This window comes from Phoca vitulina, unplaced genomic scaffold (genome assembly GCF_004348235.1).
Source record: "Phoca vitulina isolate PV1807 unplaced genomic scaffold, GSC_HSeal_1.0 scaffold3, whole genome shotgun sequence".
Taxonomy (NCBI): domain Eukaryota; kingdom Metazoa; phylum Chordata; class Mammalia; order Carnivora; family Phocidae; genus Phoca; species Phoca vitulina.
Genome location: NW_022589706.1, coordinates 33141124 through 33161090, shown reverse-complemented (window position 1 = coordinate 33161090; position 19967 = coordinate 33141124). Strand labels below are relative to the sequence as shown.

The following is a 19967-nucleotide window of genomic DNA, read 5'->3' as shown; positions in this document are numbered from 1 at the left end:
TTTTCAAATGTTTCTTTGTTGTCGTTGTTCTTCTTCTTTCTGTTCTTCTTCCTCTTCCCCTTCTTTCTTCTCTTAACCCCTCCCCCTTCCCTCCTCCTCCTCCTCCTTCTTCTTCCTCTTCTCCTCCTTCTCTCTCTTTTTCTTCCTTCCATATCCACACTTTCTTCCATTAAGTTCAAAATTCTGAGTAATTTAAAATCTAGCATTTCCTCCTTTTGTTCTCTAGATGACTTATGGTAATAGGTCAGAACCAAAGACCTTGACTAGAGTCATTGAAAGATCAACGTGTCTGTTATTAAGCAAAACCAAAATCACCTTCTTGAGGTCTGACTGCTTAACTGAGAACCCAGAATATTCTAATTTATTTTAAAAAGAGATAATATTTAGATGTGTCCAAATTTAGATTTTTAGCTTCCATGAATCCTCTTAAAAAACATAAATTAATAAAAATGCTTTTTACCTTACTCCACATGTGAAATATTAGGCCCTTTCTCTCCCTCTCTCCCTCACTCTCTCTGTCTCCCCCCTTAACTCACACCTTCCTTCCTTCCTTCGTTCTTTCTGCCTTTTCTCTCCCTCTCTCCCTCACTCTCTCTGTCTCCCCCCTTAACTCCCACCTTCCTTCCGTCCTTCCTTCGTTCCCTCCTTCGATCCTTCTTTCCATATCTTTCTTTCCTCTTTATATTTTTATTGTGAATATCAATGACATTTTAATTTGGGCCACATTTCCATCCCATCTAATACATATTATTGTGTTTTTATTTATACTCATTAAGAATATGATTCAGTTGTGTTTATGTAATTATCTATTTTTTTAAAAAATCTAAGTTAAGAATGTTGGAACATGGAATTAAGACTCTATGAAACAGATAAAGGTCATAGAAATGTAATTGTGGTAAGCCACAAGAGTAGTCATGTTGAAACTAGAATATTCCTCCCATAGATGATTAGGAATCTCAGAAAACCATGTTATATATACCTATATCAGGGTCCTGTTTTACCCATTTGAGGACAGACTGACTTATTCGTAACCTCTCAATTTGGTTAAAATGTACAATGATGGAAATTTATTTCACCAACCATGGACAAGGCACTTTGGAGAGAAAAAAACAATAGCATATGTTTTTTGCTTTCATTAATCTTTAAATCTAGTTATGGAAAAATATACTATACATAAAGTACAATACAAATTAAAAATTAAAAGTAAACAAAGATCCTATAGGGGAATTAGCTCAATTAGATGACAGACTTCAAGTACTTTTTCAGAAGCAAATATTTTCTACAATGAATATAAATTAAAAAAAAATTTAGGGGTGCCTGGGTGGTTCAGTTGGTTAAGCGTCTACCTTCAGCTCAGGTCACGATCCCAGAGTCCTGGGATCGAGCCCCGCATCAGGCTACCTGCTCTGCGGGGAGTCTGCTTCTCCCTCTGCCTGCCACTCCCCTGCTTGTGCTCTCTCTCTCTCTCTCAAATAAATAAAATCTTAAAAAAAAAAATTTTTTTTTTTTTTTTTTACTTTTTTAAAAGACATTTATCTGAGAGATAGAAAGAGAGCGAGAGAGAGAGAGCATGGGGGGAGGGACAGAAGGACACAGAGAAGGGAAGCAGACTCCCTGCTGAGCATGGAGCCTGACACAGGGCTCAGTCTCAGGATCCTGAGATCATGAACCAAGAGTCAGATGCTTAACCAACAGAGCCACCCAGGTCCTCCGATAAAAAACATTTTTAAAGGAGATGTTCATATTGAAATAGAGATAGGTACCACAAAGCCTGAGCTATGTGTTCTATCCTTTGCACTGAAGAAACCTCCAGATACCATATGATGCAGTCTGTGAAACATTGACTTAAGCATATAACACTGAGAAGAGGCTATGTCAATGTGAGCCACAGTGGATGGCTCCCTTTCATTTCAAGTGTAAATAATTCATTCAAAAAGCTGTAAACCAATTCTTCCAAAGGGGATTTGACAGAGAAAATTACAGAAATCATTGAAGTAGTTCTTTGAAGAATAAGTTGCAGATTTCAGGAGAAAAAATTAGGAAGAGCATTTAAGACAGAAAGAACCACATGAGCCAAGTTGAGTCTTACGTATGAGAATAAAATATAGACTGTTATGTGTTCCAAGCTGTACTGTCCAATGCAGTAGCCATTAGCCATTTATGGCTAGGTTGATTTAAATTAATTGAAATTAACCAAAATTTAAAATTCAGTATCTTAGTATCGTTAGTCCACAATTCAAGTGCTCAATAGCTGCATGTGACTAGTGGCTACCATATTGGACTGTGCAGATCTAGAACATTTTTATCATCACAGAAAGTTGTATTGGAGAGTGCTGGTCTAGAAAATAGGAATCTTCAGAAAGAAAATAACCTAGGTTGAGGATAGAAAAGTGTTTATGGCCAAGTTGTGGAAAGTCTCCAGTACTGTGGTAAAAATTTTACATTCTGTAGTGTCAGCACTATTAAGCCAGGCATGTTTTTAAAAACAAGATGGCATATTCATATCTATGTTTCTGAAGGATAATTAGGAGCAGAATAGAATATACACTTGAATGGCAGAAGAGTCAGGGAGATAAATTTGGAAACTATTGCAATAGTTCAAGAAGTAATATATTCCTAAAGCAGGAACCATGGTATTAGAGTGAAGATAATGTGTAGGAAAGTTTTTGTTTTGCCCACAATCCCCAACCTGCAGCCCCTTCTCGGCAAAGAAAAGATCTTATTTTCAGTTAGTGCATATCTATGTGCATAAACATTTTTCTACCTTTCAGAATGCTAAAATAATGAAAAGCCACACAGTTTCACAAATTATACATCTTATTTCCTGTAATGATATTTGGCAAAGTTTCCAGAAGGGATCATTTGATACTGATGAGATGTGAAAAACAGGGTTATTTAAATAATTGTAAAGAGTCAGTGGATGTGGGATGTTTTCAATGGGTAGAATAGCCATTTAATATCATTTGTGACAATGGTCATATAATGCTCTTCTAGAGGTATATAAATACCACCGCCACCAACTCCTTGTTTTTTCAACCTTGATTTCCAAATAACACTCCTTGATATTTCTCTTCCTACTAAAACCATAGATTATTACAGCTGAAGTGGACCAGATTAATCACAAGTAAAAAATCTCATTTAAAAAATTAAATTAAAAAAAATAATAATACATGCATGGTTGAAACACATGAACAAATCAAGCAATGCAAAATGTATAAGTGAAGAATAAAATTCTTTGCCTTGAACCCTTGCTCCCAGTCTTCAGAATTAACCACACTTTAACCATTTTTGCCCTTACTTTCCTGTGATGATTATTTCCATTATACTTCTGATTCTTGAGGTACCAGATTTCAAAATAGTCATAATTCTTTGGTATAAAAGAAAAATATAGCTTTCCCACTGTCTCCTTATTCTTTCCTTCAATATTTTATCTTACCTTTAATAATTATTGGTTAATTTTCAAATTTTAAATAATACACCTAAATAGCTACTTCTTAATTCATTATTATCCACAATTATAATGCGAATCTGATTATTATTTCTTTGTCAGTAAAGCATTTTCTTTTCCTACCTGAAAATGTTCATCTTCATCTCTTTCTCCACGGGGTTAAAATTTCTTAAGAATCAGTACACTTTCTGTTTTTTTTTTTTTTTTGACCTTAATCATTTCCTCATTGTTTAATATCCTATCTTTCATTTCTGAGAATTTTCTTGATTCTTTATTTCAATTTACTTCTTTTTTCTCCTCTAAAGTTCTTATTAGATAGATTTTAGACCTCTTTGGTTAATTATCCACGTATTCCAGATTTTTTTTTATCATATTTTTTATTGAGGTATTTTTGTCTATATATTGTGGGCAACTTCCCTCCTCAAGATTTTATTTTACAATGCTTTAGGTTTTTTTCTAAATTTACAATAACTTCTTGGATTTCTGAGAGCTCCCATTTTCTAACTGTTCTCCCACCTGTTTTCCTTAAGTGGACACAACATCTCTTCAAGTATTTCTGAGTGAACTAATTCAAAAGTTTAATATTCCTTTATGTTTCCTAAATTACTAGAATCAGTAATTCAGAATCAGTTTGTCTTCATGTTTTTCCTTTATACTGTTAGTTTACCTTGAAAGTTCTTGGTGATTTTTCTCCAGTAGGCCCGGCAAGCTTGACCTCTATGTAACTGTTGAGTGTGCAACTGTCACATTTCATTATCATGTGTGTGGAAGGGGAGCATGACATCTTACTGCTTCCAGACATACACCCATACACTCTAAAAGATGATGAGGGTATCACTAGAACATTCCAATAACAACTTCATGAGCCCTAGTCCTCCCTAGAATGGCATGAATTTATCTGTTTATTTATTTTTAGAAGTTACAGAGTTCTACACATGAGCAGACACCAACCTGTCAGCATCTCTACTTTTCTATATGCACAGATGAACAGTGGTTCAAACAGCTGTAGCTATTCTGGAAATGGACATTTAACTACCGCCATGTGTTCCATCCTGCTTATTGTTTCCATTTGTCCTGCATTAGAGTGTTTCTAAAGTGTCTTGGGTGGGAACAATAGCTCCCACATCCAGGTTTCCATTTTCTGAGCCTCTTCTGAAATGGGGCTTCCTTTGGTCTACCTTATCTGTTGGTCTATTTTCACCTGTTGCTTGTCTTTCAAGAACTTAGTATGAATTCTGACATGCTGATTGGCTGCTCCGCATCACCAAGATCCACTGCATGACTGTTTTTAACACTGATGTGGATTTTGTAGTTTTTGAAATCCCGCTTGATACTTCAATGGGCTTTTATAAAAGTGGAGTGGAGAAAACCTGTGCTCAGGCTTGCATTCTCACATGCAAAGTTTTAAATGGGAAATTAATAACCGTGATATTAGTCAGTATTTCATAATATCAGTAACATGACCTAATAACGTTTGATGTTCATATTACTAATATTTAATAACATTGATATTAGTATATGATACAAATAATAATTATACAAGCACATACATAAATATAATTTGCACATAAATATTTTCTTTACTACTTAATATTTCTTTGGCATTAGTGTATCTTGGTGCTTGAAATATATTTTGTATACTTAACTCTATCACTAACATATAAATAATGTAATATATATTTTCTCTCTCAAATAATAAATAAATAAATCTTTAAAAAATAAAGGGGGGAGCACCTGGGTGGCTTAGTTGATTTAGTCTCTGACTCGGTTTCTGCTCAGGTCACGATCTTGAGTCATGAGACTGAGCCTCATGTTGGGCTCTGCGCTGTTGAGGGAGTCTGCTTGAGACTCTCCCTCTTTCTCTGTCTCCCTCTGCTCGGAGCACCCCCCCTCAAATAATAAATAAATCTTTAATATATAAATAATGTAGTATTTAATATATAAGCAGACAAACATATCTTTAATAATGAGAACGGGATTAATTTCTCATAATGTTAAATTCAGCTATATTCTTAGTGACTTTTTCAAATAACAACAAAATGGTATATTCTCAAAATTATATTATTTAAAGTAAAAGAAAATCTTAGTATGTAGTTTCTTTTTATATTACTTAAACTGATTTATTTTTTGTTTTTTCAATACTTGCTATTTTGGTATGCAATAGGAGTTTTACTTGAGAAATTATAAGATGGGTAAAACAAAACAGCTGCACTTCAGATAAATAAGGTTTGGAATGTGTATATTCTTCTGATTACTCTTTTAGTGGTTTCCAGGTCACAATCTATGTGTCAAAATATTTTATTTTATTGCTACTGTGTCAGCTCTTGGGATATTTTTCTCAGCATCTATAAAGTCTATTTCTATTCACATCCATCATTCATTAAAGTGTAGCTTCTTTTACTATATGAGCTTGTGGTGTTTTGAGGGGGTAGCAGGAAACTGGATGTCAATTGAAAGTGTCACTGCTGTAGAAGCTCTCCATGATTTTGACCACCAGAGATTAGTCCAGTTTTAAAATGAACCACTTGCAGTTTTTCTCCACTTTTGGACACTTTAATGTTTAATCATCCCCCTCATGCACAATTGGTATCTTCCAACAAACACATCGTCTTCCTATTTATGGCAGTGCTGAGTGATATATGGAATGTATTTTATGCCATATAACCTTGAAATTGCCAACTAACAAACTTGTATTTTAATCACTTCATTCTGATTAGCATTTGAACATATGCTATTTAAGTATTAAGTGACAAGGAAATGAATACCAATTTGCCTCGTTTTGTACATAATTTTACTGTTCCACTAAAATTTCGGAGTCTAGTCAAGTATCCCCAAGTGTCAAGCTCAAAAGATATGTCATTAACATTTAATAATATACTGCTTCTGCTCTTTAGGATACATCCAGGCAAGTGGAGTCATGAATTTATTTGTGTTTAGGGCATTGCTCCTTATCTTCAGGCTGCACATTTTGTTTCTAATATTATGACTTGTGTGATGCATTTATCTTTTAAAATATCACTAAATATGGTTATTTGCTACTTTTACATCTACTGAATTTTAATATTTAGTAGTTTGGATTCGAAACAAAATGGATTTGAATATAGGTCCAAATATTTAAAAATTCTTTTTTGTGTTTTTAAAAACTTTTCCATACAATGTTTAATTTGCATGGCTTTGAAATTTCTCTATTTCAAAATGCAGGATGAAAAAACTGTTGTAAACATTTTCATCAGGAAGAATTTAAGATCAGGTTAAAATAATTTTTATAATCTCAGCATTATATTTAGTGTTTAGATAATAAAGCCACCAATTATAACAAGTTGTTAAGATTTACATTTTAATATAACCCCTAAAATATGCAGAAATTCTGAAGGGAGAGTTACTAAACTGTAGTTTTCATTAATGTTTTAATTGCCATTTTATTCAAGAGTTCATTAAGTATTTTGTCCAGTAGCATTTTTTTATGAGGTCCATATTGTTGTTGTTATTGTTGCTTGTTTTAGCATGTATTTTATACCAAATGGTGGTATTTCTTCTTCAAGCATCACCACTAGCAATGACAATGACAACAATAATATTACCTATGCTGAATACTTGCTCTGTTTCAAATGTTTTGCTTTGTGCTTTATGTACATCATCTCATTTAATTATCAAATGGATCTATGTATTATTGTGACTTTTGTATAGGAGAGGACACAGAGATAGAAAGAAGAGCACTAACATTTTCTGTTCAGAGTGACATTAACTCTCCTGGGCAGAGCTGGAATTTCTGTCCAAGCCTGTCTGACTCCAAAGTGATTGCTTTAGTGTTTCATGGTATCCTAGACTTGCTTGATTTTTAAATATTTTTTTAAAAAATCTTTTTATTATAAAAGTATTAGTCAGAACCTGACATCATAAAAAGTTAATTTGATATGTGTTTCAAATAATCCTGATAATAATAACTATTATAATTGGACAAGATGGGGCACTCATCATTTAAATAAGCCATGAAACTTACTCATCAAAGCCATCACAAAGATTAGGTGCTAATATAATTCCAGCTGTGAGGATAGCTATATTGGTAGAATGAGTCAAATTTTGGGCACAGTTGTTCTCAAACCTGAGTTTTTTTTTTTTTTTTTAAAGACTTTTATTTAGTTATTTGACAGAGAAAGACACAGCGAGAGAGGGAACACAAGTAGGGGGAGCGGGAGAGGGAGAAGCAGGCTTCCCCAGGAGCAGGGAGCCCGATGCGGGCTTGATCCCAGGATCATGACCTGAGCTGAAGGCAGATGCTGAGCCACCGAGCCACCCAGGCGCCCCATCAAACCTGAATTTTTAACTCCTGCATATTCTGTCTCCAAAATATGATGCCTTATCCACTGCTATAAACCCAACTCATGTCTTTTTTATTCATTCACAGCTCCTCAAACCTTTTCTGCATTATCAAAATGTCATCTTTGCTCTTTGTTCTCATTGTAACTAAAATAAATAAATTACATAATATAATAATAGCAAGCAGATACTTATAGCATTGTGAATGTTTTAGTTTAAAATAGAGAAATATAGAGTTTATTTTTGTTTTAGAATTAGATTCATGTTTAACAATATTTTGGTAGGTTGATTTTCTAAAGCTATAAAATATATTGCATATTTGAGGGTTTTTTCCTGCGTGGTCTTTGAAATGGAAAATAATATTAAGTTATGTCTTACAAAGTAAATTATGATCTAAAAACACATTAAGATTGAACACCTCTTTGATTTCTGTAGACTAAGATTATTTTTATTGCATATCAGTCTTTTAGAGTTCGCCTTGAGGAGACAAATTGATCTTTCTTTATGATATTTTTTCTCAAAAACTCATTTATTATTTTACTCAGATGTCCCCTGGACTCCATCCTGGATCCACTCTGATTCCAATGAATAGCATTTCTCTGCCACATGGAGAAGAGGATTATGGGTATCAGTGTTTGGAGGGCAAAGACTGTACCAGCTTCTTCTGTTGCTTTGAAGACTGCAGAACAGGGTCATGGAGGGAAGGAAGGATACACATACGCATTGCTAAAATTGACTCCTATTCTCGAATATTTTTCCCAACAGCTTTTGCCCTGTTCAATCTGGTTTATTGGGTTGGCTATCTTTACTTATAAGTTCTATTTACCAGGCAAAAATCATAAGAAGTTTAACTGAATCCAATATAATCTATTGCACTTAAGTAATATGAAGTTTAAATTTAAAATGCAGAGAAACCAATGGTTAAAATGTAAAAGCATTGTAACTATTCTACGGATTCATAGATAAAGTAGCAGCTTTCATGTTAATTACTTCACCATATGTAAAAGAGATTAGTTGCAAAATTCAGTATAGTAAAATACTATTATATATTTTTACTTTAATCTTATTTATTTTACTTGTATCCCATTAGGATTTTGAATTTCTAAGTTCTGTGATTCATATTTTAAAGATGGAATATTTTAATAACTTTAATAATATTTTATTTAAATATAATCTATCATTGTTTGTAATGGGAGCCTAATCTCATGCCTAACGTTTATGTAGTAATTTTTTGCTTGGAAAATATTGTTATTTTGATTTTTTCCCCTTACTTTTTATTTGTATGCCCTGTTTGGAATAGAGCTAGTTAAAACCATAAAGCCATGATTTCCTGGCATTTATATCCAGATGTTTCACTCCCAAGAACAAACTAAATCAGAAGAAAAGACCAATTTTTACCTTATTAAAAGGACAATTTTTATCTGTATTTTAATCAAGTCCATTTCCTGACACAATATTAAATAGAACTGTAGTTACTTTAGTTTTGGTGATTTACAAACTAGGATGGAAACTGCCAAAGTAATTTCTTTTAAATACAGGTGAAAAAAAGTTACATTTAACCATTTTATTCTCTGCCTCACAGCATTTATGAAGTATGAAGTTAACACTGAAATGTTTAGATCTACCAACACTGAAATTAAATACAGAAAGAATTGATTTTTTCTTTATGCTCTACAAAAGTGTTAACGTTCCCTAAGTGGATGAAAAACATTGATGAACAGTGCTTGTATTCACTCATTGTGGGAAAAGAATTATTATCTAGCAAATTGAGTAATGGTTCATATTGAAGATATGGTCTTAAATATGTACTATTAATAATTGCCAGACTAAAAACATCCTAGAAATATAGTTTTAGGTGCGTCGTATATTGTCTTTGCCAGGTTCTATGTTTGGACACTGTCAGTTTTATATCTTTGTTGTAAATTGTTATGATGTTCTCTTTTTTAAAAAAATGAGAGGAGGCTCAAAGATGATGGTAAAAGTGGAGTTCTATTAGAGGCCCCTCTAAGGAACACGAGTGTTGGAGCTCTCTAGATTCTTAGAGATAGGAGCTGAGAAAACCACACTAGAGTGTAAGGCCTGTTGGTTGATAGTTTCCCAAATGCCTCTCTCATTAAGAGGAGAATTAAATTTAGGCTTTGGTCATTACATTCCTGTAAATAGTTTGGCATATCTGTCGATTATAAGGACTTCACATGCATCACCACCACCTAATTTTTTGGGAAATCACCAAAGTGATCTTGGAGATAAGCTTTAAAAATTGTTTCCATTGCCAAGAGCAAGCATGAGGATCAGGAGTTTTGTGATCAAAGCTTATCCTAGGGTATGTGGAGGGAGCTAGGGCCTGTGCATTTGATACTAGTTTTTTTTTTTTTTTTAATACAGTAATTCTCCCCACATGGTTAGAGAATACGAGTGAGGCTCTGGCATGGTTATGCTTATCTTTATAGAATATATAGTTGTTTTTTAATCTAAATACATTTCATTGTGCATTCCTCAGCTAAATCAGAGTTTTTTCCTTTGATTATAAACCTCTGAAACAATGTAAGCATGAATTGAGTGATAATGCCCAATATCCACCGACACTACTTTTTTCGAATGGAGAGCCAAATTAAACTTTGGCCATGTATATATTCACTTACAAATTATTCACGCATTCATTTTTATAGCTGAGTATTGATGGATATTTTTAATGTGAACATTCATTTATGGATAAATGGAAAATAAAGTATCCATGAAGGATAAAACACTTCACTAAAATGTATTATGGCTATTTCCATGTTCTCAGCTATAACCTGTTCATTTTCATGAAGGCAATTTTAATTCTGGGATTATTCAACTCTATCTGAGCATGACTGTATTTTAAAATACTTTAAAATGCTTAATATAAATAGCTTTGATTTTCTCATTGGTGTTCCATTAACTTGGTTTTAAATGTTAGCAATATTAACAAGTGGAAATAAAATTAATAAAAATATGAAAGATGCTTTACTATACACATTCATTGTTTAGATCATTAAAACAAACACTTTGTTTTCAAAGCAAGTGGAATTTTGAGCAGCTTTATTTAAATATGTAGATCAGAAAGAGAGATGTGTAAATCTTAGTATTTATAATAATGAGAATAAAAGTTGCAATAAATCGAACTTATTTTTAAAGGGAATGCAGTCTAATTCCTGTCCCTCTCTTCTTTCAAGAAGTTTTATCATCTTGAGAAACAGGTTTCTAAAAAATCCTCCTTTCAGAGTTATATCTGAATTTATTGGGCTCACTGGAATTTGTGCTTCCTAGCTGCTTTAAATGGTTGTAACACTAATATAGACCAAAGAAGTGGATGTAGAGGATAGGAAGGATAAATGGAGCAGAATCATTTGGGAAAACTTTAATTCATATAGACCCATCCTTTAAATATATGACCAGGATCTACAAGTTCTGAGAAGGGAAACTGTGACTGGCACAATTTTATTCTCTTGAATTTACAATTTCATAATATTTTATTTATTCTTAATTACACAGAAAAACTTAGGCTCACTTGAAATTAATTCCTAAAATGCCAAGTAGTTTCTGAGGGGAAAAAAAGACAGAAAGAAAGAAGGAAAGCAAGAGAAAAGAAAAGAAAAAAAGACAGCCTCCCTGAGAATCTGGTAGGGAGAGGGCAAAATTCCTCAGTAAATCCAACTAAGTATAAAGTTTTAATGTAAATAGAAATCGGACAATTTATTGGATGTTTTTTAAGTTAAAGACATAGATTTCATTAGGGACCTATTAAAACTGATCAACTATAGGTTAAAACACAGTAAATGTGTGTAGCTATGAAATCACCAGGTTGTTTTTTCCTTTAGTGTTCCCATATCTGACATTAATATACTGTCATAGAATATGCTGCAATTTTGCTTAATAGCAAGGCCAAAGTGGAGGGCTGCATGCTTGTCAATGATCTAGCACCAAAAAGGATGATTGATAGTACTCTCAAATCAAGGGGCCCATAATTGTAAAATGGGAAATTGTATTCCAAGTCAGTATGTTGTGTTTTTAAAAGATTCTATGTATTTATTTGAGAGAGAGAGCAAGCAAGAGAGAGCATGCGCACAAGCAGGGGGAGGGGCAGAGGGAGAGGGAGAAGCAGACTAGCCACTGAGCAGGGTCCCCGAAACAGGGCTTAATCCTGGGACTTCAGGTTAGGCCCTGAGCTGAAGGCAGATGCTTAAGGCACCCCCCAAGTGAATATGTTGTAACAAAATGCATCTTGTACTTTGATTACACAAAAGGAGATTTAGATAGGATCATTTGCTCAAGTAAAATTTAAATTAATAACCAATAATTGAATAAGCACCTAATAAATGGATAAGTACATATATAAAATTATCAAACTTCTATGCCAGGGCCATTTTCACTTGGAAAATTTCCTGTGGCAAGATACCACATTCTCGATTATTTCATTGATCTTACTTAGCACTGGAATTGAAGTGACTCAGTGGACATTTAATGAGTTAGCATTTGTCCCACCAAAAACATTTTTGAAAATAATTTCTGACCAAGCTATTATTCTTTACATCATCAAATTTACTTAACTGCTCAATGTCTTGCCATATGAAGTACAGACATACTTGGTCTCATGTTTCTGTTGGTCTTCATTGTTTTTCACTGTTATATGAAGCCCTTGACAAGCCACTGTAAAGTCACAGAAACCATTACCAAATCACTGTCAAAAACACTCCAAATGGGGGCGCCTGGGTGGCATAGTGGGTTAAGCATCCTACTCTTGGCTTCAGCTCGGGTTGTGATCTTGGGGTCGTAGGATCAGGCCCTGCGTGGCGCTCCACACTTAGCGTGGAGTCTGCTTGGAATTCTCTCTCTCTCTGCCCCCCCATTCTCCTCTCTCTAAAAATGGATAAATAAAGTTTTTTTTTTTTAAATATTCCAAATGGAGTTTCCAAACACTATTGACCATATTGCTCTAGTAAATATAAGGTCAGTTCTGCCTTTTTTTGTCTTTGCATTTTGGAAGAGACATAACCTAATGCAAAATATTTATGCAGCACTTTCTATGCATAGGTACAATAGGGGATATATAAAGATGAAATCTCAAGAAACATATAGTGAGAGGATTAGTTATGCAATTTAAGGAGGGAAGATAACTCTGGGAAAGTTTCCACAGATGGGAGCTTGAGAATTCAATATGTCACTAGGTGAGGTTAACTAGAGATCACACTTCCAGTTGAGTAAACAGCTTGACTAAAGAAACAGAAGCATGGGCACAAATAAAAGTTCCATTTTAATTGAAAGTTAAGATGCATATAGAGACGATTAAAGATGAGACAAACAAAGATAGGTTAGGCCCTGTGGTAAAGACGCAAAAATACAAACCGCAGTGGGCTGGGTGATAGTCTAAATTCATGGAGAGTTCACAAAGATACTTAAGGAGAAAAGAATCATTGTTAATACTGCAGAACTTTCCTCTTATTGGTGTGTGATGTTTGGAGTAAGAAAAGCCAAAGCCAGTTAGGAAGCAACTATAAAACAGGAGGTGAGGGAGGAAGAAGGTTAGTACTGCGGTGCTACAAGTTCAGTGAAGGAGAGGGAAGCTAGCCCCTGAATGAGACAGGAAAATGGAGATGGAACTGTGATTAACAGGCAGCATTAACGGAGTGACATGGTGTGCGTGAGGAGAGCAGGGGTCCTGTAGCGAACAGTACGGACGTGTGTAAATAGACGCGAAAACACTACAAGGAAGTTATGGAGGCATTACAATCTTGTTTGCTGTTACTTTGAACATTTTAATCGAATGCTTATTTTTTTTCTATTGATCTATGTTTTTCCCACATTAGGGATGAGGAAAAAGAAAATCTCCTGAAGTACAAATCATAAGGCAGGTCTGTCCAGATTATTATTTAAATCTATTTCTCATTAAAAGGGCTTTCTTTTCAAATAATTTTCTCTTCTTTCTTTCTGAGAAAGAAAAAATAATGTATTTGGACAAAGAAGGGAGGAAAACTGGCAGTAGGAAATAGGTTGCTGTGGGACGAGACAAATCCAAGAAGTTGATTTGTATTCTCAATTTCTGAAATGTTTACCTCAAAATAAATAAATAAATTTTTATTGTTGGACCATGAAAAGTACCTGGACCATGAATAGTTTGAATCTTTGAATGGATAGGATAAGCCTGTGAAAACTGTAAGGCAGTTAAGCACAAAGGGCTAATTAACAGACTTTAAAGACATGACTGACCTAAATGGAAATAGTTTGGATCTCGATAAATCACTGTAATAACAGCTATTTGCATCCGTTAAGTGTATCCGGTCACTTCATATAATAAAGTTTTATGGCTTGTGATTGTAATGGCTTCTGTTGTCTGCTTCTGCCTTATCATTTTGGGGAGCATTTTGTGAGTGTGTGGCAAAGGTATCTCAACTTTTCAAAGTATTCTGTACTTTGATGATTCTAAGTGCAAAATAAAGTCAGTAACTTTGGAATGAGAAACAGTGTTACGTTCTCTTAAAATGTGTTTTTCTGAATAGTTTTCCTACAGATATGTCCCTTTATTGTTTTGTAGTATATAATCATGACTTTAGTGCTTAAATTAGTTTCTGATCAATGTTGTTTTACGTTTTTCCAATGAAAAACATAAACGTAAGGTTTTCTCTTTGATAGAGAGCTCTGAAAATGAACTATAAAAAGGTAGGTAAGGATAGTTCATCTTTATGCATGATTTTCACTACAAAGACTATGAATTTCTGGATTATTCTAACAACCTGTGATTTCATCCTAATATGAACTGTGAGATATTCTTCCCCAGGTGAGTCAATGAGAGCAATATATATTACATGGATTAGTACCCAGGCCATTCCAAATACTCCATGTCATGAAAATGTTTTATTTTATTTGAGGAAATAGTGACGGAAAATTAAAAGCCAGAAAATCACCAAAGAGGGTATTTTCTGCTTCACCCTTGCAGTTCTCTGTTCTCTGCCACCATGGCAGAGTACTTAAAAAAGAAAAGAATTTATGAGTTTTCCTTCAGGTCCAATGCTGTTTCCATAAAATACTGAAGAAGATGGAGGAGGATTTAATGTTTATTGAGCACCTGCCATTGTCTGGAACTTTAAGCATTCTACATTAATAATGTAGTATTCAGAGCAAAGAGCTCTATTTAACAGATGGGAAAACCAAGGCTCAGTATATTAGAGTCATTCTCCAAGCTCATATGCCTGTAAACTGAAATTAAATTTAGAGACCCTTATCTTTCAATTACATGGAACTACTCTAATGACAAAATGATTGTTCATATTCTAACACTAGAACAGATTTCCTTCACAAAAGAGAAATTTAGACCGAAAATTCAACCTACTCAGTTCTGTTTAAAGCACAAAAATATTCTATTATTTAGTAAGAGCATGATCTTTACCAGCTTATTTGTTATTTCCAATGTGGACTTCATTTTAGCTGAAATGTTTTAAATATGTACTAAAAGTGTTCTGAAAAATTCTCCTGACATCCAATCAAATATAATACAGACTGTTGACTTTCTAGAAAAGGAATTGGCAAACTATGGCTACAACACTGATGATTTGAACACAGCCACTCCGTTCATGTATGTATTGTCTATGGTTTCTTTTGCACTGCAATAGCACTGTTGAGTAGGTGCAACAAAAATCAAGTGGCCCATAAGGGCTAAATATTTTTCTCTGGCACTTTAGAGAGAAAGTTTGCCAACTTATATTTTGGAATAACTTTACTTGTGACATTTAAAAAGGTACCACATTTTAAAAAATTCATTTTCTTAATTTTTTAAAAAGATTTTATTTATTTATTTGAGAGAGAGAGAGACAGAGAGAGAGAGAGAGAACATGGGCTGGGGGAGGGGCAGAGGGAGAAACAGACTCCCCGCTGAGCAGGGAGCCCAATGTGGGGCTCGATTCCAGGACCCCAGGATCATGACCTGAGCCGAAGGCAGACACTTAACTGACTGAGCCACCGAAGACCCCCTTTTTTATTTTAATTTAAAAGAAAAAGATCTTAGTTAAAAAGAGTTTTATGTGAAATAATGCACTTAATTGCTTTCCACTGTATTTTATAGTTTCAGCCCCTCTCAAATAGACATTAATTGAGGCTATGTTTTCTTGTTTAGAATTTGTAAAAAAAATTATTGTAAATCTGTTTTATTAATGAAAATACATGCTTCCTCATAATTATTTCAATGTTGTTTGAAGTAGATAAAGTAGATTAATCTAGAGAGAAGATTGCTATTGCCACCAAAATTGACACAAGATGCTTTAAGTAAAAGAAAAGTGATAAATGCAAATATTAAAGTAATTTTAATATTTTCCCCCTTGAGAAAACATGAAGTATGTTTTCTCATTAAAATTGTTTGTGTCAAAATAAAATCTTGCTTTTAACATTTTCACGGTATTAAAATCTAAGCAGCCCTTTCTGAATAATTTCACTGGAATAAATATTTAATTTACTGTGCATATTACTCATGTACTTTCCTTCTGCATTTCAGGATGTGCACTTCAATTATTAAAATTTACATTTCAAATAGTCACCAAAAGTAGTTTGTTAAAAATTGTACACTGTGAATAAAATAGGAATGCTTCTTTCGGATAATTCTATATAAGAAGTAACTTAGTAATGACATACTCAACATTTAGCATAAATCAAATTTCTGAATATTGATTCAAGTATATTACTAAAATTTTCTTATATTCAAACTAAGATTTAGATTCTTAATTATTTTTAGCTTCTAACCTTCAAATAATTGTGCTAACATTTCAATTCTTCATTCTGACTTGTCTTTTTAAAAGATTACACTCATAATAAAAATTTTGAAAACCTCATTTTGCATTATTATAAATAATTAATATTAGCATACTGTTTTACTACACAAGTATCTTTATATTAATGATCTCAGCTGACCATTAGCAAAGTCTATGGGAAATGAGGGACCAATAGTAAGTAAGCACTCCATTTGGCAAACAAGATAACTGTAAACCAGAGAGTGTGGGAGACCTAGTGAACATCCCACATCAAGCTCACGCCTTTTTCTTATAAATTCTGTGTTTACAATGTAAACTCTGGATTTTAAGGCATGTTAAAAAAGAATTTGAACGATTTGTACAGCATGCATAATCCCTCCCATCTTCCCTAACTCTGTCTCCCTTTTTGTAAGAAAATGTATTTTCACCTCAGTGTTTTTGATGTGTTTTTCAGTCATGATCCCAGAAAGAGAATGATGGGATATTTGAATTGTATAATTTGGGAAGGGTTTAATAAAAGAACACTTTATGAAAGTACAGATAAGAGTTAGAAAAGCCCCCAAGCATCTTCTAGGATCCTGAAACTAATTACAGAAGGAGTAGTGAGTGCTAAAGGACCAAGGGGAAGGGAATAGGCAGGAAGCTAGAAGGAAAGAGCTGTAGGCAAAAGGACGTTTGAGAGGTGCCTAGGTGGCTCAGTCCGTTAAGTGTCTGCCTTCGGCTCAGGTCATGATCCCAAGGTCCTGGGATTGAGTCCCGTATTGGGCTCCCTGCTCAGCAGAGAGCCAGTTCTCCCTCTCCCTCTGCCTGCCGCTCTGCCTATCTGTGCTCTCTCTCTATCTCTCTGTCAAATAAATAAATAAAATCTTTTTTTAAAAAAGGACATTTGACAGGCACTGTGACCTTTAACTGAAGGACACTGGTATCTCATGGCAACTCTGCTGGAGGGAACCTGTAGAATAAATATCTCACTGACATCTCTTCCCTTCTTCCCTTTGATTTTCTGCTAGTGCTCATCATTGGCAAACCCACCTGAAAGCCAGAGATCAAGGGGGACTTTAACCTAATCCTTACAGTCAGTTTTCTGGGACACAGAGCAGAGAGAAGAAGGCTAGAGGAATTTGGAGGGGAAATGGAACATACTCAGAATAATGTTTGAGGACAATACTGGAAGATTCAGAAATGATTACAATCAATACACCTTAAGGTCATATATTTATTTTCTCTCTACCTGGAAAATAAGAGTTAGAAGCACTCCAGGCAATTCTGAGTTCTGTGCTTCCTACTGCAGGGTCAATAGCCATGACTGGGCCAAGACGCCTTGGCAAGCTTGACTTATGCATCAAGGAAGCTTCTCCGTCTCTCCAGCTCCATTTTCTCTGATATTAGGAGGTAAAATTTTGACACACTGGTGCAATAAATTTCTAAGTATATATTTGCTCTAAGAGCCAAGGACTACTTTGCTAGATTTTTTTTAAAGTGACATTTGTTGCCAAAGTTCTGGTTAATATTAGTGATTTTCTTTTCTTTTCTTTTTCTTTCTTTTTTTTTTTTTTTTTTTGTCTCCATGGTAAATTTTTTTTTTTTCTTGCCAGTTTGAATGGAGGAAGAGAAGCTGGACCAAGAAAGACAAGATCTGAATCTTCCTAGTGCTTCCTTTCTTGCTAAGGTTACAATGAATATGACATACTTTCTGAGTTTGATAATTGTTATAAAGCATAATAAAATAGTATACACTGAGCTTTTACTATGTGTCCAGAATTATTTACAAAAATTCAATATGAATGAGGGTGTGACTTTAAAACATATCGGTAGTATTGGCTGGCCCCACAACTGAACATTTATGATTCAACATAAACACACCATAGTCCAATTCTAATTTAACCACCTTCGACAAATAATTAATACAGGAAATTGCGGGTGACATGTTGAATAACTATCATGGGACTAAGAACCATGTTTTTCTATGAGGACTTGTAGGACAGAATGGCTTCTGAGAATGAAAAAGGAGTGGGCAATAACAAATAATATGACAATAAGAAAAGTAATTATAGCCAGCACATAATATTCACTTGATATTATCCTAAGAGCTTTATTCATATTAACCAGCTTAATCCTTATAATAGCCTAAGAATTAGATAGTATTATTATCCCCAATTTACATAAATGGAAGCTGAGGCACAGAGTGGTTGAGATACTTGCCCAAGGACACAGAGAAAATGAGTGGTACAACTGGGATTAAACCCAGGCATGCCAGCCTGGAGCCTGTCCTCTATATCACACTACAAAACTGCCTCTCTGGGCATCTAAGCTCCACATACCCAGTCTAAGCCCTAAATTAATTAAATGTATTTCTTTTGTATTCATTGACATTGAAGGATAGAATTAGCAGGACATGCATGTCCAGAATGGGATTAAAAGCAGAAGATTTCATTAAGGGTCTAACAATCTGGATAAACAAGATTATTTGTATAGCTCTATATAACTGGAGAGTCAAAGGCCACAGGTTAATTTTTCTAACATAAAACTACAAGGATGCAGGGGTAGATAAAAAGGGCAATCTCCAAATGAAATCTACAGATTTAATGTTTTAAATTATTTTATTAATTAAAATTACTTCTATAATGATCCAGCAATACTATCCATATCCAAAAGAATTGAAAGCAGGATCTTTGTACACCCATGTTCATTGTAACTTTATTCACAATAGCTAAAAGGTGGAAGCAACCCAATGACCATGGACAGATGAATGGATGAAGAAAATGTAGTATATACATACAATGGAATCTGATTCAGCTTTTAAAAAGAAATAAATTATGTGACATGCTACAACATGGATGAAACTTGAAGACAATATGCTAAGTGAAATAAGCCAGTCACCAGAAGATAAATACTGTAGATTCCATTAATATGAGGTATCTGAGGTGGTCAAAGTCACAGAAACAAAAAATTGAATTGTAGTTGCCATGGGATGTTGGAAATGGGGAGTTGTTCAATAGGCATAGAGTTTCAGTTTTGCAAGCTGAAAAAGTTTTAAAGATCTGTTGCAAAATAATGTAAATATAATTAACACATCTGAACTGTACACTTAAAAATGGTTAAACTGATAAACTTTATATTCTGAGTTTTTAACCATAATTAAATATGTATCTGTTAGTAGATAGGTAGATGATAGATTGATAGATGATGGGTAGATAGATAGATAGATAAATGATAGATAAATTACCTCTAAAATCTTCTTTGCAGAGTGGATATAAGTGGGTGGCATCTGGAACAGTCATTATATTTAGGAAAATTATAACCCTTGTTGTGTAGTAAAAAACAAAAACAAAAACAAAACGGCTTTGAAATTATGTGGAATTAGAACCAAATCCTAGCCCTCCCTTATTTTTGTATGACCATAGACAAATTTCTTAAACTTGTAAGCCTTACTGTTTTGTTTTAAT

General features: G+C 34.0%; 1 protein-coding gene across 1 annotated transcript in view; it reads left to right on the top strand.

Moving 5' to 3' along the window:
• Positions 1–14239, top strand: part of GABRG1 (gamma-aminobutyric acid type A receptor subunit gamma1) — a 77247-nt gene extending 63008 nt beyond the window's left edge. Inside the window, exon 9 of the mRNA XM_032400294.1 lies at positions 8311–14239. Coding sequence (XP_032256185.1) covers positions 8311–8580 — 270 coding nt within the window. The 3' untranslated portion in view covers positions 8581–14239. The remainder of the gene's footprint in view (positions 1–8310) is intronic.
• Positions 14240–19967: the final 5728 nt, after the last annotated feature.